At 36.4% G+C, this 21,929-nt stretch overlaps 1 protein-coding gene across 1 annotated transcript in view; it reads right to left on the bottom strand.

Moving 5' to 3' along the window:
• HCN1 (hyperpolarization activated cyclic nucleotide gated potassium channel 1) overlaps positions 1–21,929 on the bottom strand; it is a 200,908-nt gene that overhangs the window by 29,931 nt on the left and 149,048 nt on the right. Inside the window, exon 5 of the mRNA XM_049794339.1 lies at positions 11,495–11,641. Coding sequence (XP_049650296.1) covers positions 11,495–11,641 — 147 coding nt within the window. The remainder of the gene's footprint in view (positions 1–11,494; positions 11,642–21,929) is intronic.

The following is a 21,929-nucleotide window of genomic DNA, read 5'->3' as shown; positions in this document are numbered from 1 at the left end:
TGGTATGTATGTACTTAGTACTATGCAAAGGTATCAACAAGTATTATATAGTATTCTTACACATACGTCTTGGACACACCCATTTGCATGTATGTGCCTGAAAGTCCATGTATGTATGTATACGTATATGCATATATATGCTCTCCCATACATATATGTGTACATGGACATATTTATATGTGTACAAATGTACATATTTGTATATTTAATGTAAAAAAATCAAAGTTTAACTAATTAATGCATCCCACTAGAACTATATTTCAAATTAGATTTAGTTAAATATTTAGAGGTTAATATAACTCATGTAAGAGTGTGTGCTTGTATAACTGAAGTTATAATCTACAAGCAAAAAGGTGAGAGGAAAGAAGATTCTACTTCCAGTCCCAATTATGTTCTTTGGAAATGAAATGTCCTGATGTTCTATATTCTGCAAGGACACATGATCTGTATCTATTTTCAGTGAACATCTTCTCACATGGTGGCCTAAAAATAGGCCAGCCATGAACTTTAAATAATGGCTCGGGAATGGTATTAACCTCTTTCTCACGTTCTAAGTTTGTCTCATTGCTGTAAGTATCAATATTATGAAGAACATACCTGGTGTTAGAGAATGACAAAGCAAGCTACGTATACCTCCATTACTGCTTCTCTACGGATGTCATTGCCTTTTAATTCCTTTCAAGGTCTGTTATATATTAAGCCGTCCGCACATAATATTGACAGCATTCTCTTCCTCTCAGGAGTGAATCTGTTTTGTGCCAGATGCTAAAAAGCATGAACTATTTAATTTCCGACTGCTACTGATGGGAGACTTTCCAGTCTTGGTGAAATGTGGACGATTATGAAAACTCATACTTTCATAAACACACAAGTGTTTATACTATGTGTGGCAATGAGTGGTATAATGAGTAGCTAGATTTTTGTTTCAGGGACTGTGGGTCCTGAACTAGCCACTGTATTTCCCAAATAATCTGTTACAACTCCCATAGCAAAATGTTCTCATCAGGTATATTTTTCAAATGATTCTCAGTAGTTTTACTCTTCTCTTACTTTTTTTTAATAGACACAGACCCTCCTGATTTTCAATTTAGTACAAGGAAAAACTCCTCACTATGAAATAAAATTATTTCTAATACTTGTAAGTGACATTCATGAGAACATAGAAATAAATAATAGTTTTCAGTTGCACAGTTAACTAATGACTGCAATCCAGGCTAAAATGAGAACCATTAATTACAAAGAATGTGGCTTTTCTTTAAAATATATATTACCACACAGGTTTTTATTTTATCTACAAAAAAGTTTAGCCTTCTAGCAAGGCACCATCCATTGCTTCAAAGGTACTGTAGTGATCAGAGTGCTCAAACATGCAATGATCATCAGCTCATAAAACTTGCAACTGTATGTGCTTCAGGGCGCCTTGTTAGTATTCTCTCAACCAGCCCCAGAGTTTTTGCTTTTAACAAATGAGGGAAAGAAAAATGGATTTATTCAGAAGAAAATTAACAAACATAGACTCCACAGAACAAGCTGGGAGATTAAAATCCTCTTAGGGGAACTCCTTGCCAGTCAGTGTTCTACTCCTACCGAGGCTGGCTTAGGACCCAGCGCTACCACTGAGCAGGACTGTGTGAAGGTATCATGAAAGAGACAGAGACAACGGATAAAAAACATTGCCTTGAACTCAGCCCAGGAGCTACCGGGAAGTCTGTACCTGTACTCACAGTGTCAGACTCCACGTTTTGCACCAGGTTTTAACTCCACTCATCTCTAACAATCTTATATCAGAGTAGTTTAGTCCCAAGGGGAGGAAAAATCTTGTTAATCACTAAAAATATCAGACGCTAAGTTCCTTCAGTGTTAGACATTTATCTTTAAATTAAACAAGTGTAATTGAATACCTTGTGCATCCATATCTATACTAAATTTCATTATAAGTAATTCCAAATATATTTTTTTTACAATTCCCATTTCCATTTAACCTCTTATATAAAGACTCTTTATCAAAAGACATTACATTTTCAAAAGATTATTTTGCAACTGAGGAGGAGACCCCTGATTTTTCAGGTACTAATGTTGTCCCTCAAACAGGGTTTGTTTACATGGTGTGCAAGCCAATAACACACAGAGTTGAGGTATTTTCAAATTAATTTCATTGATGCACATGCATGGCTGCCTGTCTCAAGACAGCACACCTTTGTCTCAAAAATTCCCACATTTATGTACTTAAGTAATACATATTCATTATTATTTCCCTTAATGATTGGTTCTTTCTTCTTCACCTCTCTTGTAAATTAGTGCACAGACTCTGTCTTCTTCTTTCATTGTCTTCTTTTGAGTAGGTGGTGTCATTTGAGTAGGTGGTCAATGAGTCGGTGGTCGCAATCTCCCCCTGTAGGAATTAACTTTTACCTTCTTCTTACTCTGCCTTGGCAGTTCCAAGCTGTTCTTCAAAGTTTGTTGATCAGACCACAATCCATTATCTTTTCTGACATAAACATAAACCCCCATTGTCTAATAGTTCCTAAACCCTAAATCATGTCTAGTTATTGTTTCCTCACTTTAAATATTAACTGATGGGAGCAGTATAGAGGACTTTAGCAGTTCCCTGCTTATTATACATATTAACTGATAACACTAAGTCTTTACAAAAAAAATATCAGTATTTCACTTTTGGCTTACCTGCAAGACAATTTTTGGAGAAAAGACTGTAAGTATTTGCTTATTGTGTTTGCTAGGTAACAGCAGAAGTCCAAAACTACACATTAGACAGACTTTTGTCCAGGTTTCAAAATAATGTACAATTTTTTTGTTCAAGTGGCACTAGGAAAAAAGCAAAATAATGATCGAGCATTGCCATGATGTGCAGAGTTTAACTTGGATATCTCCCACAGCGTTAACAAGATTTACCTTCTTAAATCACCAGTGTACCAACTGGAAATTAAGTTCATAAATGTGCATTCAGAACAGATTTTGTGCTCTGTTGTTTTTTGTTCTCCTTGTCTTTGCCTGTGAGATCACATGCTTTTAAAAGGCAACTCTAAATTTATGCATGGGAAATGCTGTGTACCGTTCTGTACGCTGTTACTACCACAATCATAATGTGTAACTGCGTGCATAAGAACAGGCACATGTTTTTGCTTCTGCATCAGAGGTTCATGATGTATTTATCTCCTCTTGCTGGTGGTGAGTCACAACTCTAATCTTTATTTGTGGCGACTTTCATGGGCACTGGCACATTTAAAGGGTGCCCACTCAACACAGAAACTTTTGTATTACATGGTTCCCTCCCCCCCCCCCAGCACTATTACCAATTCCAAACAAATATGCTTCAAAGTACTTTAGCCTGCTTCCGGATCTAGAATTTAAATTCCACAGTGAAAACTGAAGGAGAAGATGATCCCTCTCACCATATCCAAGGATGAGATTTACAGGAAAGAGATGTAGGCACGTCCATATTGTGCATCCCTGTCTTGCTTGCACAACATTTTCTACTGGGATCAGGGCAACCTCCTGGCCTCTGCTTTAGCCCTTCCCCTTCCCACACTCCCCTTATGCAAGTGCCATGACTTTTTACTGCAGAAGCCCATGACGGGAAAATGGAGAGCCCTGGCAGGTACCAGATTGCTTTTCTGTAGCAAGATCCTGCATCTCCTAATCTCGAATTAAAACAAACCCTGTAGTTTCCAACCCTGCATCAAGAACTTTCATTTATTTATTTTTCATTTATCGTCAATTATAGGGTACAAAGGTACCTGCGTTAACTTCTGCTGTTTTAACCCAATGGACTCACAGTCACAATTCAGGGATTTGGGCAAAAGATCATTCTGTTTTAGCTAAATAACCCAAAACTTTCCAAATCCTTCTAGAGAGGACACCAGCTAAGCCAAAGCAAGCACAATGTTAGAAGAATATGTTTACATAACGAAAACTAACTCAGAAGTCATCTGCAGTACTTTGTTATTATTTTTAACCTCCTAAAAATCAGCAATGCCATCTGTAATTGCAATAGCATATTCAGACCTAATAGGAATGAACATGCTGTGGTAAGCATTGTCCAATGTCTAGTAACCCTTCCTGGCTTTAAGTAGAAAATGCATGACGGGAGAAAAAAAAGTGCTTGACTTTAGATCCACTGCCCCTAGCACTACCTGGGTATCAGCCAGCTGAACAATTCTTCAGTCCATTAAAAACTGAGACATGACAGACACTTGGAAGCATGATCTCGGACTGAATAAGGCAATAGTGTGAAATGCTCCTCTGCAGGACAGCACTCCTGTTGCATTAGCTGCTGTTCTTACAGTGTTTAGTTTGCATCTAAATAGTCTGGTAGTTTTCTCAGACAACTTACCTTTCTATGAAAGATAACTACTGCACTAAGATTTGGGGATTTGATTTGGGTTATACTTGAAGAGCTCATGAAAGAACAGCCATGTCTGAAATATTTATTAAACAATTATGACACAGGAATCTCGTAGGTGCCGTAACAAGACTGTTCAAAAATCATAACTACTGAGAACTCTGGTGCGTTATTATCTGTATTATTGGAAGCAGTTAGATCTTGGATTTACCAAAGCATGTCTCAGCTCAGGATGGAATTCCTAACAAAGCCTGTCAAACACAGAAGGGACTGTGATCAAAGTTTCTTGAATATGTGCAACAGCAATGAAAGTGGTTGACAATTCAAAAGCTGTGTCTCAACTGCAGCATGTACACTTGTGTATGTGCGTACATTGAGGTGCAACTCAATCAAACTACATCATTGTCTTAGGTCTCAGGGAAACAGATTTGAGTGTGCACAGTTTGTTACCATGTCACACCCACTCGGGCAAAGCATCTTAAAACACAATAATCCAATCACCTGGTGATTGTCTGCTCATTTCCAACATTAAAATGGCCCATGTGTTACTATTTTTAATTTAGAATACTTAATTATAGTCCTTTGTAAGAGGTTTTCAGGCTTTGCTTAAGCCTGGTATACTTAGACTATCATTTAGGCATACCTACACAGATCTTCCAAAAATACCAATACTTTTTTTCCCCAGCATTTGTCAAATAAATAATGCTGGGTATATCAGCATTTATTCTACATGACTGACATGCTGCATAATTCATTCATGACTTCAGTACTCCAGAGTATGAACTAAAGTTATATTTCATCTATGCCTACGTGGAAAAAAACCTTTAATGCACTAGATAAAGAGGTATTCACTCTCTCCATATAGCTACATAAAAAGATACTTAAATGAGTTCCAGTATTACTACATCTATAATTCTAATGCATTTTCCCTAGTTCCCCTCTTTAAGCTTTGTACCAAGGTTCACTGCATATAAAAATGCATAAAAGTACAGTGGATTATAATGAAAGAATTACGTCTCTGTCTTCCATGAGCTAAATTTATGGACGTAAGTTGTTATGGAAGCAAAATACTTGGAATGTCTAGTAATTTAATATTGACTCTGATGCTTTATTGTTTTTTAATAAACTCATTTGATTTTCTACCATTATTTTAATGTTTGATGGCCTGTATCCAAAAATCATAATGACTACACTATTAAAAAGGATTGACGCTTACTATGGTCTAATCACACCACGTTTTGGCCACATACTATTAACTCTGGAGATGTTTCATCCTTTGTGCATAGGATTATAGTATAGTCTAAATGAGAATATAATGTTTTGTGATTTCTAAAGATAAATATTAAATAGAAGAAAAGATATTAAAAAAGGAAGTAAGTTTTAATTGGGAAAAGGAGAAGGTTAACAACAGGGAAAAAATAGTGAGGTTACCAAATCGATAATTTTAAAATTTATTTTGAAAGGACCAAATAGTTTCTCTGAAAATATACTCAATTTGTCTACATGTACCAAACTGATCTGTTTTTAGACCTGTTTTCACTTAGATGTAATTGCTATTATCAATTATAAATCTAGTAATGGAGGTTTTCCATTATTTTGTTGTGACAGTACCTCCCTTACAAGAACTGTCACAAAATGCCACCCTTGATGCAACACTAAGCACTCTGCAGGATCTTTTTCAGAATCTTACACCTGACTCATTAGGCTGTAATAGGTACCATAACGTACTTACTTATATTCAGTATCCCTATGGGAACAACAAAGGCCAAGAACTTCACACAGTTCTGCTCAATTCCAGAAACAGCACTGTGTAAAGATGAAGAATCTTGTTAAAAAGAAACTAAAAGCAGCTTCTTATGGGCTGGTTGGAAATTACTGATGGAGAGCAATGTTAAGTGATACACCTGGACAAATACATAAAATAATGTATCCATTACCTCCTAGGAGTTAGCTCACAGTCACAATTTTTAAAAAAGTAAACTCAATGGTTGGCAGTGATTAAAAAAGCAAATTAATGTTAGGAATTATTAGGAAAGGAATTATTCGTATTATTATAAAATCAGTATGCTACCTGCAGATCCGGCGCTCTCATCTCTAAAAGGCTGTAGTAGAGCTAGGAAAAAGTTTAGAGAATGGCAAGAAGGATGATCATGAGGGTGAGCTGGCTTCCATGCAAGAAAGAATTAAGTAGAATAGGTTTCTTTACCTTAAAAAATATACAGTTTAAGGATGTTATCATAGAAGTCTATAAAATCATAACTGGCATGTGGAGGGTGGGTAGGAATTGACTGTACTATCACTTTTGCTACAGGAATTAATGGCCATCAAACTGAAAAAACAGTAGGAGCCAGGTTCAGTCCCAAAATGCAGAAGTGGTTCCCCATGCAGCAGGGTACAGGTCTGTGCTCCTGGCCAAAGGATGTTGTGGTTGCAGAGAGAGCGTACGTTGATTCAGTGGGAGTGTAAATAAGTAATTGGAAGAGATACATATTCAGGATTACCCAGTAGACAAATCACATCAATCTCAGAGAAACCCTTGAACTGAAAATATTGGGAGTCTAGGAGAGTCATTAAGGGAAATACTGTACTTGCCCTGTTCTCATTCTTCTTTGGTCATCCACCTACAGCCACTGCTAGTGAGGCTGGCGGCTTAGACAAATGCCAGAGCTGAGCCACCTTGACCTCTCTAACACTGTTCTTAGATGAAACTGCTTATGTATATGCCTTTAAACTTTTGTAATTCAGGTGTCCTTTTGGAATAGATTTCTCTTAGCTGTGGGGACTTTGGGGTTTTTTTTGTGGGTTTTTTTTTTTTTTTCCTTGTTGTCTGTACTATCTCCATTTCATGTCATGACAGTTACAAAGACCACTTTTGGGACTAGGGCCTTCTGACGCCAAATGATGTTTAAGCATATAGGTGGCAAGAACTCTGAGTTAAAAAATGTAAACTTTAGAGGACTTCACAAGTATCCCCATCTGCTGAAGAACCAGAGATGATATCTATAGAGGGGAAACATGCTAATTGCTACTGATTGCTAATTACTACCTCAAGAAATGAGGGAGGGAGATAGTTAATTGCAAATGCTGTTAAAGGCAGAATTTATTTCACATGTCAACTGCTGTTTGAAGATATAGCCTTTTTTCTGAGTTAGTCAGCTAAGTTTTCTTTGCAGGGGGGAGAGGGTGTGGTATGTGCAGAGGAAGCCTGATGATTAGCTCAGACTTACTGCAGAACTTGTACGGAGCTACAGATAAGTTTGATAAATCTAACCCTGTGTGGCCTGGAAGAAGCAATATAAAATCTTCCATCTCTACTAAAATTGTAACTGTCTGGAGTGTCCTGACTATCTGTTTCTCAAGAAGGCTGGACAGTTAGTATCAGATAAGTCTAATTGTGAAAAAGGGGATGCCTTCCAGTAAGACTGAAATTTCTGAATTTAATGAAAAGAAACCTTTAATGCTTTGCTTTTATCAGAGAGCACCTTTCCTTATGAGCAGGTAGTAGCACACTGCATATGGCAATGCATGGTTAATTCAGTTTGAGTGCATAGAGCTGAGGATATCCAATTAACTACATGACCGCAGGACTAATATACCCAAATTGTGCAACTGACTTAACCGCGGAGAATATAAAGTTTTTAAGTCCCATTTTCTAATAAGTGTCTACCTTAGTTCCCAGTCATTGAAGGGAATCTATTAATTCAAGCTTAACCTTGAATGATACAGGTCAGCTAGCAGTTGCTTTACTTAGCTGTGAAGCACCTAGAGGGAGCCTTGTAAAATTTAAAAATGGTCAGGATTCTCTTTTTCCTTTTTTTTATGAAGCCTTAGTTAATTCCCCACAATAAACATGACTCTATTTCTGTTACCCAACAAAGTTAGCTACTCACACATATGCATCAAAACTTTTCTTAGCTTTTCATTATTTTAATCATCCAATCTACTAGGAATGTTCCATACACAATTTTCAGAAGCTCTGTAAAATTAACATCCATCCTTTTTTTATCAAAAAAGTCTTACCTCTACTATGAGCATATACAGCTTTATTAGTAGTATTTATCATGTAAGAATTAATTTTACACTGATTTTTACTGCTAATTCTATGTCCTTTAGCTATTTTTAATGGTTGAATGATCATATTTATATAATGAATAATTACTTTTCTGCTAAAAAAAAGTGAGCCAAAATTTTAAAACATGGACCAAGAAAAGGTCATCACTCCTAAAGAGAGTCTAGCTGTAGAAAATTTCAGCTCATACAGTAAATGAATGGCTGAGAACAAGGAGAACTGAAAACACTGCACCTTTTTTACAATATTTGATTATATTCATGCTATAATTATGCAGTAGTTTGTGTGTTTTATTTTGTTCTGCTTACTGTAAGTGAGGAAATAATGGTTTCAGTTGAATGTCTTCATCAGAAGCTACTTTAATCAAGCTAAGTGTGCCCTGTGGAGATTCTGAATGTTTAATTCTTACCTTATGCTAAACTCAAAGTATAATAAAATGCAGGATTCATTAAAAACTTAAGAAATGCAGTAAATATTTATTCTTGAATGATGTGGCTAGGGTATCTGTGCTACCACTTGGATGTTATAGCCTTGTCCGGTTATTGGCTCGTAAGATGGAATATCTCATCCAGCATACAAACAACTGTGTTCTGCCTTTAAAAGGCTCTAATTTATCATCCATTAGTAACATCAAAAAGCCACTACCTGCACTACCAAACTGCACATACTGAAGTGGCAGCTAAAACAGAATTTGAAACTGCTAAACTAAGCAAAATCCCAAGTAGTGTTTTCAGGGCACACTGCACGAACTGTTGCCAGAATTTGGATAGATTTGTTGGGAAACCTGTTCTGGCATTGCCACTGTCCAGTTCTTACTTTCTTTTTTTTTTTTGGATCTTTTTCTGGAACAACTATGTTGTCATCAGGGCAGTGTGCAACTGATTGTAGCTGAGTAAACACATTTTCCTTATATAAAACAGAGAACAAAGAAGACATACTAAGTACAGCATGATCATAGCAAAATCAGAAGCCACTCCTTCCATGAAATTCTGTTCTTACTCCATGTTTTTAGTGGCTCATTAATTTTTGACATTTTCCATGCTTGATCTCTCCCCAGAAGTGCTTTTTGTTTTTTATGCTTGACCAGATTTGCCTTGCTGCTCTTAAGCAATAAGAAAAAAGGAAGGAAACGGGATAGAACTAGCGGAGGGAGGGAGGGAGGCTGAGAGTAAGGGAGGAAACAAGGAGAGAAGGAGGGAAAGATGGGTAATTAGTGTGCCATAACTGCAAATTGTTGTTAGTAAAAGAAGATTTTGCAATGGAAGGGTAGTGGAATTCATTTATGGAGAAATGCTTTCCTTAAAAGCAGAAATAGATGAAACTGTTTCTGATGTCAGTGACTGATGTGTCTGTACACACTTCTGCTCCTTTAACAAAACGAAAGATCCATACTGGTCAAGTTTCATGTTCTGACTGTCACTGTTCTCTAGGGATAATTCCCACACTTTTCCTGTCCTACATGATAGTTTTTAATAGTACATTCTCCTCATGACATGTCAAAAGCTACCGAGGGAAGCCACAGGGTAAACTGGCAGAGGCAGTGCGGAAGCCAGAGCCCTCCACCTGCCCTCCAAAACACTTACAAATTCACTATGTAATGAAAGGACTCCGGCTACATTTATGTTAGGGAATTAATTGGCCCAGGCACTGGAATTCGGTCAGCTGTACTGTTAAATTGTTAGAACAATCATGGTTTGGCCTGATTTTGACTTGAACCGTCTAGCAATGACCCAGCAATTCGGGGCACTGTTCACTGTTCCCAGCTGGCAGTTTGTAAGAAGGGAGGCCACTACTGGACTTTGGTAACACAGACATGGCAAAACTGTGCCAGCTGCCCTCAGAGCCCGTGAATGCACAACGCATTGTTTCTTATAACTGTTTTAAATACGGAGCTTGATTGATTTTGGCAATGGATTGTATGACATGTTTTTCCTTCACAACAAAAAGCAGGATTCAATGATACAGAGAACGCATTACAGACCTAGGCTCTTCTCATGCGATGAAGCTTGTTAAAAAAAACCCCCAACCTTGACATATCTTTCCAAAAGTACAGATGTCATCCTGTGCTCTGTTGGGTGGGTTTATATATATGTATATAAAAAGTAAACTCAATATATATATATATGTATACACAGGCATATATTCAGCACCATTCGTCCCATAGCAGAGGATACTAAAAAGCATTACTTGATATCACTGAAAATTACACAGGTTTCAACACCTATCAGATTGTTCCTCCTTTATTGTCCCCTTTTCTTGTTTCTTTTCTCTTTTCCCTGTTTATGCTTTCTTCTCTAAATTATTCAACTTCATTCTTCTCTGGGTTTTTTTTCCTCCTTTCAGTAGAGGGTATTGACCGACTGATAACACAAACATCCTTGAGTAGGTCAGGCATGAGCACCACCCAACAGAATACAGTCAGATTTATATTCCCATTAAGCAGCTACCTCTATTACAACAAGACGAATGCTGCCTTCCTCCCACACAAGCACCTTGCTTCCAGACATGACATGGCATGACATGACATAAACCACCAAACTGGAATACAGACTACAGTTTTAAGAAAAGAGATTTTTAATAGCTTGTATATCATATTCCAGCTTCCCCATCTCAAGTAAAGATCATCTTAACCAATGATGCTACTTCACAGAATCAAACAAAGCAGTTCTCCCTTCACTGGTGGCTTTCAGTGGTTTCATCTGTACAGAAGCATGGGTAGCAAGTAGGGAGAGCAGAAAAAACCTTTCACCCAGGACTATTCTAGTCCAGTGCCTCTCTGTTCTAAAGAATGGCAGAAAACCATGAGTTTCTCTTAACAATTAACGATGGTCTTTGACATCCTTGCGTGGCAGTAACTCTGACAGACTGGTTCAGAATAGAGTGTAAATCTGCTTATTTCTTTGTGTCGATCTAATACAAAATTCATTCTCCTGGTCATTCATTGACTAGGTCAAATGAGATTAAATGTTACATAATAGAATCAGAAAGAGCATTTCAACACAGAAACAGCAAACACAGGAAACTTTTCTGCACCACGGAGAACTACTCAAATACTTTAATCTTACCTCCCTGAGGGGATCATTGAGCTCATTCAAAATGTTTTCTTCATCGAAGATCTTGCCTTGGTAGCGGTGTTCATAGTAATCATGGATCTTCTGGCGCATTTCAGCAGGTAACTTGTGGAATGACATGTACTGTTCCACTTGTTTGTACTGTCAGGACAATAAAAGGAAGAATCAGAAAAAAACACCTCTTTTTTACTATCTAAAGGCACCTACAAAATGAAAATTTATTCATGTATCCACTTAAGCTTTACATATTTCATAAAGACAACATTTTATTCATATGTCAGAGAACCCTCACACAGATATTAGTTAATTTAGTATTACTCATGTGACAGCACAACTAGAAATTATAGAAACTGTCTTTAGTGGTGATGCTAATATCCACATCAATATGTAAGTTTTAGTAGCCAAACCCTCACACTTGTCACACTTTGTTCCCTAAATTCCCAGCTATACAGAAGTTGTGAAAGTACATCAACATCATTTTTAGCTCATTCCATGCAGCAGACAGGGAACCTGTACACAGTGTCCATCTACGTCTCTAGTGCTGCATTCAGAGAGAGTTTAAGGTATGAAATTTCAGAAACTGGCTATGCTGTATTAATATGCAACATATTAATGTTGTGTATGCTTATAAAGTGACTGAAGAACAAAGCTAAAATCTGTGGAAATAATGAAGTAGAAAGCATTCCTCAGGAGGAATGAAGAGAAAAGAGAAGTGAACTGGAAAAATAAGCATGACATCAGGAAATAGAAAGTGGGGGAAGAGAGATGCCAAGACCCAGGAGACTCAGAGGATCTCACTTCATTTACCTTGCGCATTTGGTCTCCTTGTTTCTACTAGTCCTCTGTCCTGTCTTCTGCTTTGTTTGCATCCCTTCTTCAGAAGCCTTTTTGGATAGCATAATTTTCAGAAAAGAAAGTCCCAAACTAACATACTCAGAGTTGTACTGTACTAAACCATGTGATACATTTCAGACCCACAAAATGGAGAAGTTGCCTGTACCACAAATGGACAAGTACCACCTGACCAAGACTTTTGCCCCTCAGAACTCCCTTTCTTGTCTCAGTTGAAGAGGATAAAAGCCCTCCCAGGCTTATAGGTGAGTTAAAACTTGGCAGAAACTTGGTTTACTTCTGTAAAGGGTCTTCATTTAATTTTTTTATTCATTTTTTCCATGCTTAATTAGGCAATTTTAACTGTTTTCAGTGAAAAAGCCAATGAAGTCTTAATTAGGATCAGCATCTCTGTAGAGCAATTACATGAATTTATAATGTACAAGCACTCCTTACGAACTGCAGCACATATCCTTTAACTTGTATAACTGAAGGCTGCTGCATCCTCTGGAACTGAAATTAGTTTTTGCTTTGCAAAGTGGCATAAGATTAGATGAGGCCATGTGTACAACATGCATTCCACAAATCAGAGGAAAGTAATTTTGCATGGGACTATTTAACAATGTATGATGAATATGTAAGTCTGATTTAACCTCTGTACAGCTATTTTGCACCTCTGAAGCAAGAATTCTTCACCCCCATCCTTTAGAAGCGAGATTTAAATTTGCATGCTCATCATCAGTTTCTGATCTGATATGGAGAAATTCATCCATACATTGTGGGTTTGAATCAGAGTTGTGGGTCACCAGAAGACAGACATGCCCCAGCATAAACAAATTATTGCTTCTAAAATTACCCCACTAATCAGTCACAGCTAATCTAGGCACAGATTTACTTAGAGGGAAAGGACATGAGATTGCCCAGTGCTCTACATACCTCACCAAGGTGGTCACATAGCCCTAGCTGCTGTGCAGCGCTCCAGCTTTTCTGCAGCAAAGCCAAGGAGAAGATGCACTGCGCAATGTCCCCTTCGTGTCTGTGTCCAGCCCTCCACTGCTGTGGCCCCATGTAAGGATACGTAACGTGTGTCGTGTTGTCGTACATACACAGGGGCAGGGAAGGGACTTCACTGTGCTCCCTAGGACAGGGGCTGCACCCCTCTACCCAACTTTATTTGCATACAAATGTGCTTGAGCAACACTAATGAGGAGTAATCCTTGTTAACAAAAAATAGACATTCATTGAGATGTATATTGTAAGAGAGCTGCGAAGGACTTTTATCGAGAATGACCTTGAATAAGAGAACATTCATGCTAAAAGCGATTTGCTTTGCCAGCAATTTACACTGCTCCCTTTCATTAGTGCTGTTATTTGAATAGGTGCTTTCTCCCACACACCTGAGTTCTTTTCTATACCAGGGTTTATGCTTACACATGAGAATTTTAGGGAAACAGAAAAAATAAAACTAGTAGGAAGGTAGTGCTTATCACTGGTGTATCTTAAAATGTTTCCAAATTAGTAACACACAGAATAATAGGGGCAGCTGCATATTAGCAACATTTTCTTCAAAAAATCTACAAGAAGGAAGTTAAAGTCTCCCACAATTCCAAGAAATATTTAACCATCTAAAATACTATCAAGGTCTCTTCCTATGTCAAATTATCTGACCCTGTGAGTGTACAGTATACTATCACTATCACCCTGTAATAAATCTTTTCTTAATCTTTCTCAGTGTTATTTTCACTCATATTCTGTATCATTCACGCTACTACTGCTCCCTTCTTGACGTTCTGTCATAGCATTCACGTGAAGAGTTCCCTCAAAACTTCTAACAGTCTTTTCTTCAGCAACTGATATCTTCCACTAACTCAGTCCAAGTAATGATTACTGGTTTATTTCTCAGAAAAGCAAGTTCACTTTTTCAGCATGCTATATGTTATATCACTGTGATGTGTCACATGCCAGTTGCAAAAAACGGCTAAAATGAAGATGCAAAGAGATCAAAATGAATATGGTCTTGCTTATTTCGTGTAATAAACCACTAATTTTTCCAAGTTAATTCTGAAGAATATTTTCTCTATGGGTATCACAGATATCAATAATGGTTAGAAATGGAGATGTTTTTCACTTTTAAATAATTACAATGAACTTTGTTGGGGTTTTTTACTCATGTAAAAAATGCAAATAACTTAAAGAGAAATGAACTATTTTCTGGGGGGAAAAAACCCATGTCAAAAAGGTTTAAAAATTCTCACTAGCATTGTGAATCCCTTGAATAAAAATGAAAATTCAGTAGCTTTTTCCCCTGATTTTTCTAGGTGTGATTTTACATATGAAGTTGATAAAATTGTCAGTGAAGTTAAATTTTGTCAAAACTTTGTATTTTAATCATATTTAAAAGAGCTGTAACTGATCCTGAGTCATCCATCAGACCTGACACTTGAACCTGCATCTTTATATGAGTGGAATAATTTCTCTCTGACTCTTCTCATTATACTGTATCCTGTATCTCTTCCCTTCCAGGTTGAAAATTTTGGTTTGCATGGGTTTTTTGTTTTGTTTTGTTTTGGTTTGATTTTAGGGGTTTGTTTGTTTGTTGTTTTCTTGGGTTTTTTTGCTTTATCCAGAAAAGACATGGCTTAAGTCCACATTCACTAAAGCACCTTTGGTGCTTACATATGCGTGAAATAATTTTCAGAGCCACAGCAAGTTCCCTCACAACTGACTTTAATTTCTTTCCTTTTTTTTTTTTCCTTTTCTTATGCCACATGGGAAGCACCAGACTATATTCAAAACATAAATGACTGTGTTAAAACTCTTTTTTTAATTTCAAATTGCCTTTCCATCCTTGCTTCTGCCTGACACAAGGAGCACTTCATTTTCCAGGGAGGACTGTTTAGTGAGGGACTCCATGCGTGCACATCTAAAGGGATGTCAGAGGTCTCTAAAAGCAACAGAAAACTAACTCTGATTCCAGCGTTCTGAGGAGAGAAAGAGGAATCCAGGCTATTCAGCAGAGCCTGCGCTGGATGAAGACATGGCAAGACAAAAGAAAGCCAAGATAAACGTTTTCAAATGAGAACATTGTTGTTTTGTCTAATGTTACTACACACAAGTGACTTTTTTTATTTCCATAAAACCCTAAACATGGTCCAGTTAACCTTAATATGTTTTCTGGTAATCAAATGCTTTCAGACTGCTTTAAAAAACTTCTTAATGCATACTGATATAGCTGACTGCAATTAAATAAAAAGATTGTCATCTTTCTTTCTTTCCCTGGATCAGCTGGCCTATACTCTGAAATACGGAGATCACAAGCCTTCTGATCCTACTTGATGCCATTTAAAATGCTTTTATTATTCATACAAATACCTATTTTTGTATCCTGCTGTGCCTCTATACTATCTACTCTGTTTTTCGCCTGTACAAAGCATATATTCTTTTTGCACTTTAATCTTCCTATCTCTCAAATTCATTACATGTTGTCTTATATTTTCATAGAAGTAAACAGTATTTTTGAATGCTGATGCTGTTTTTCATACCTGCTACAACTATGTATTCCTGTTCTATTCAATATCTCACTGAATGGAAGAAATACTGTGTTGCTGACTGCTCCATGCCTATCTCTTTTTCAAGGTGAGTGTTCAATTGTTTGTCCTAAAATGAGTACGTATATTAATGTGATTTATATATTGCACTGCCATAATTTCAGTAATTTCTATCCCAGTGTTTTATATTCATCACTGAAATGAAAATACCCATAAATGCTACACAAATAAACAAATAAAATTGCTGAAATAGGTGACAGCTAAGTGGATTTCAAAGTTAGGTAGTATTTCACAGATTTTTACTGCAAAGCATCATCCAGTAATAACTGCTTCTTGTTGTTTCAGCCATAATCTTATTCATGGGCTCCCTGTATGTAGCAAAATTCTGCTACTATGGTCCTCCAGCAAAAGGTGAGTAGTATGACATTGATCACATGAGGTCCTTAGTAGAGTTGGTTAGGAAACTACAGTTATCCTTAAAAAAATAGGAATGGAAAAAGACAAAGGAGAGGAGTGAGGTCTTTTTCATAACAATTTGCAACTGAAGCAGGGAAAATATTTTAAAAATAAGACAGTAGACCAATACAGGCAATATCCCAATGAAACCAGTAAAATGGAAACCTGAATGTTGATCTCTCACAAGATATTTTAGTACATAAGTTGAGCCTACCAGGTCCTTTCCTCATAAAATTTCATAACTATCAAGTTGCCTTTTTTAGCTGAAAAAATTCTGAGAGTCCTAATAATCTTTACAGCTTAACATTCAGTCCTTGATACAATAAACCATATAAACATGAAATACATGAAAAGTATCAGTTAAAAACTATGAAACTAATGACATTCTCTTATTGTACCTGGACCTGGACCTGGTCACACACAAACTACCTGAATACAACAAGTGCCAATGTCAGATTCTTCCAAAACGTCAGCACTCAACTACATTGATAACTGACTAGCTTTTTTTAAATTACCTAGGTCCCTGCACCGCCACTTGAAAATCCAGCTTGAACAATATGCCTTTTGCACTTTGTACAATGATTTTGTCCTTGGCAACAGAGACTCACTTCTATGAAAGCTCCCCCAAAAAAACTGTAAGCATCTGTAAAAATGTTTATGTTCAGGTTCTCTTTCCTTTTACCACAAGTGTAATCCTGACCCTTGAAGTACATTAATAAAATATTTTAATTGTGTTTTTAGCATACAAGATGTTAATATAAAATGAAACACATATAGACAGGCTAGGAAAAAAAAAGAGGAAGTAGCACTTTATTGGAGGTTTACATCCAGTCAAAGCCACAGCCTTACGAATACAAAGTTTTCAATGTGATGTAAAAAAAAAATCCTATATACTGATTACAAATGTAAAAAGAAAGCAGAAATAATTTGTAAAATCCTTCTGCTGAATTAAGGAAGTTCAGTCCCACAATTTAAATGCAATAAACTCATCAGTATTCTTAAAATGGTTTGAAATTGCTTGCCTGTCATGTATTAAATAAGAATCTAAGCAGCATTGCAATATGCAGATTTAACTCACTGAGAAGGAGCAGAAAGGTGAGAGGAGGCAATTTGATCAAGATTGAAGCCTTTCTAAATAATGAACATCAAGCAAAGAACCATCAAAATTCTGCATGGTTTCTAAACTACATTAGGAAAAATAGGTCCCCTGAGTTATTCAATTTATTCCCCTGATATTGTAAAACCTCAGATCACGGAACTCCTTATAAACAAGTCAAGCCATCTCAAAACCAGTTAGACTTTCTCTCTCCTTCAATGCTTTATGAATATTGTTTCAAGAAGCTCAATGGTCTTCTATTTAGTTCTGAATCTTATTTAAAATTTCAATCTAAATGTACACAGATGCAGTTTAAATCAATTAATGCTTAGTACAAAATTATCTAGCAGCTCCAAAAGCTTGTGTTCCTTGGTATTTCTCTCTGGAGTGTTTATAGATGGGAATCATGTCTCTTCTCAGCCTCGTCCAAGTAGTCTATTCTACTTTTTGTTCAGAAAACAGCATACTGGCCTTCATCTTTTTCATCCATTCTGACTTCAGTTCATCTTTCTCCAACTGCAATTACTAGAACTGTACGTAATATTTTAGAGGAAGTCTCATCAATTCATAATTCATACTACTATTACTTTCCCATCTAGTGGAAAACCAAGATGCATTGAAATGGTTGTTTTCAGTCATTCTATGAGCAGCTTCATCACTTAGATTCCTCATTTTCTCCTTGCCACTTGCAACTGCAGTGCTCCTCATCCTCCAGTTTAGAAAAGCAGCTTGTACTAGTACCTGAGTGCTTTGATTTTTAAATTCTGAATTTCATCTTATTACTTCGCCTCTCAAAACTCAGCTCAATCTTTCTACAAAGTATCTTGATCTTTCTATAATATTAGCATCTGAAGCCTTATACCATCCTGAGGTTCATATCATCATTGAACTCATCAGCACACTCCTGAAGCTATTATGCAAGCCTAGTGACAGTATCATGCCTTTAGGTATTTTTCTACTAGGCTTGTTCCAGCTTGATATCTAGAAAACCTGCAATGGGCCCATGACCAAACTGGGGGAAGGACCAGCAGCAGTACATGTGAAAGCAAAGAAAATTGCTGTCTTACACTAGCTTTGCTTGTGAGAGCAGGAGGAGGTCTACATACCCTAAAGAAAATCAGTTTTGTGTACATGACATGTTATGGTCTATATAGAAGGTGTCACATAGAACAGATGCCAGAAACTCCTTATACATCCCAATACTTAAATGATTTTCATATTTGTAAATTTTCATCTATGGCTACTTTCAAAAAATCAAGAAAATCAAAAGGCAGCAAATTTGACTATCACCAAAATTGGACTTTGAACAGAAACTTTTGGAATTATAAAATTAAGACTGCTCGCTTTCTGTGCTAAATAGTCTTGAAAAATGTGAACTGACAAAAAAGAATGGAAAGTTTTTAGTGCGATACCTTAGTTCAGCTTTCTAAAAGTCAAGTGTATAATTTAAACCAGTTACCCTGACTCTCTCTCTCATAACCAGAGAGAGATATAACAAGGGGCAATTAATCTCATTCTAAAATTCATGTCTCGCATACATGTCATAAATTCACCTTTGTCATCCTTCTCTTTCTCTCTCCATTGACCCTAGGGGAGGTCTAAGTGACTAGCACTGACAAATTAGCTAAACATCAACTGTAACCATGTATTTTAAAATAATGTTTTATTTAAAGATTCTAAAATATGAACCTTTCTAATGTGATACACATATATATACAGCAACCGATCCAATAGGAAAATACTAAAGGATTACTTTCAAGTTCATTCGCCCTTATAACTGTGCTCCTAAAATTTTAGACTTAAAGGAAGAAATTTAATAAATTTAGTTTTTAAAAGAAGAAAGTGAATGCTACAGGGAGACACTGATGAATCTTTAGTTATCAAATGCCAAGTGAGGATTTTATATTTGCGTTTCAGACTTATGGAGAAAAGCAGATGGGTCCTCTACATTGGAAGTGCAATAAATGAGGTTCTATCTTATTAAAAGGGAAAGGCAGTTAGTATGCCAACACATCACTGAATAACAACTGACAAAATGCACTGAACTACAAAACGGTCTGAAGTATAAAGGATTTAATTCTAGTAAAGCAATATAATTATAAAATTTCTCCCCTGACTAACTTTTTAGTAGTGACTAGGCACATGATTCTCTTACCTGGCAGAGCATATGGCATTTCAAAAACCAGCTCATCTTAATAGGTTTTCAAGTAAGTGTTGAATAAAAAGGCAGAGTCCCAATATTTTCATATGGTCCAAATAGCTTTTTCTTGGTAAAGCATTTCTATAAACACACAGCTTACAATGTTATGAAACAATTGTCCAGTATTTTTAATCCCTGTGAAAGTTCATTGGGTTTACACCTCAGGAGTTGAAATGTAATTCCCGCACTTCCCACAAAATATAAGCAGGTATCATTGATGTCAAAATCCTTTTTCTCTATGCTATTGTGCTGTTAAGGCCTTGAAACAAGCTGAAGGAAACAAGGAGCTTCACTCCTCTTGTCCTTCACTTTGCTGGGCACAAGATTTTATTTTCTACCTACAGATTTTTTTTTTTTTTAATTTTTTTTTCAGTGAAGAAAAAAGTGAAAAACTTTCTGCTGTAGTTCAGGGCAGGGGGTGGGGGAGAGAGGGAATTGTTTCAAAGCATCTAGACATTGACATTAATTTGCTTATTCATGGAGTTCTAGGCCCTTCACTTCTATGCAGGAGGTACCAGACAGATGACATTGCAGGAAAAGAGGGGAGGTTCAACAGGGATCCTGAGATACAGAACGCGAGGGATACCATTTGCAATGGTTGTTTAAGCAAATACAGCTTAACATGGAAGCTATCCGAAACAAAATGTAAAATGTTTTAAGCTAAACCAGAATTATGTATTTTGGGTTTGTTTGTTTCATTGATTTTGGTGCTGTTCATTTTTATAAAAGGAAAATGGATATAATTCTCTTGGAGTGTGGAAAGGTTAATGGTTTTGGTGGAAAATTTTGCTTTGTGGAAAGTGTGTTTGGTATTAGAAATATCCACCTCCCCCTCAAGCAGTGCTAATACATAGCTCTGGAGGTAACAAAAGCTGTATGGACATGGACAGAACTGAACGATGATCACACATTTGCAACGAACTGCAGCTGGGTAGAGGCTTTGCCACATTAACTACATGAGAGGTTTTATTGCCTCTTTCTCAAAATTATTCAAATGTCTAAGTGGACTTGGAAAGCAAATAATCACGGAATTACACAAACTATTAACTATGCAGGAAACTTCAATTCCTGGTTAAAAATGAAACCTATCAAAATAACCTTCTGGTTTACAATTCACAGAAGTATCTGTAATGTCTACTATGCTTAAATTTAGTATTCAACTGAATGTTGACTTATCACTCATATTACATTGAAGAGGGAATGTAAAAAATGCCAACTGAAGTTTTGCCTGACCAAAAATTCACAGGCAATTAATTTTTAAGCAATATATTATTTCATTTGTTGAGATTTCATTCTGCAGCAGAAGGATAACTGCAAGTGCAATGAATGAGTACTGAAAGAATATGAAGGGGAACAGTTTTTTGCCTTCTGAAAAAAGAGTAACATCATTTTTTAAAAACAATCTTTCAGCAAAATATACTTTTTAAGATTAAAGGGATAAGATTTGCAAAATTCTGTGCAAAGACCACAAAATGAAAATACATAACTTCCATTTAAAGGTACTATTTTGAATGAAAACATTGAGTATGTTAAGCAGCCTCTTTGCTAAAACACTTTATAAGCTGTTTCAATTAAATTCCATATATTCCATTATGCAACACTATTAAAATAGTATGTACAAATTACATGTCATGTCCCCACTGCCAAAAAACAGAATGTGCAATTTCATATGGCACATTTCCCCCTTTTTATGATACCTACCTCCCTCTCATAGGAAGCAATAAATTAATTTGCTTTTTTCACTCAGTCATTTGAGAAATTAGATAATATATTGTTTATAAGCTTTTAAAATGATCTTTTAACCCAATATTCAATAGTTCCAACTCACTAGCTGAGCTGTGTGGTTGTATGTTTAGATATCACATGATATTGCTTCTGTTTGCTGAATGAATAATCTAATTTGTATAAATAAAAATAATGTCTGAAAAAAGTCCCTGAGGCTCAATTCTCCCAGGAAGAATTTGAATAACATCAGACAATCATAGACAGCAGGCTACATTTTTCTTCCTTTTGTAAGAACTTCCAGTCTAACTTTGTAAATGGCTTCTATGTTAAAATAATAATAAAAGACATTAAGTTACAGATTAGTGGGAAAGGAGTGAGAAGAATTGCATAGCTTATAATTATTAATGGCTATTTAACAGATTTTCAATTCAAATTTCTCTTGTCACATTTATTCCAAGAACCTTGTATTTTTCTTTTCTTTAACTCCTTAGCGTGTCACCAGCTGCAAGCATTACTCCTGACACACAGTGGTGTAAATGAGGTAAAACCAGTATTCCTGCTCCCAAAAGATGG

Source organism: Accipiter gentilis, chromosome Z (genome assembly GCF_929443795.1).
Source record: "Accipiter gentilis chromosome Z, bAccGen1.1, whole genome shotgun sequence".
Classification (NCBI taxonomy): domain Eukaryota; kingdom Metazoa; phylum Chordata; class Aves; order Accipitriformes; family Accipitridae; genus Astur; species Astur gentilis.
The sequence above is the reverse complement of the archived record's forward strand: the minus strand, read 5'-3'. Positions and strand labels throughout refer to the sequence as shown.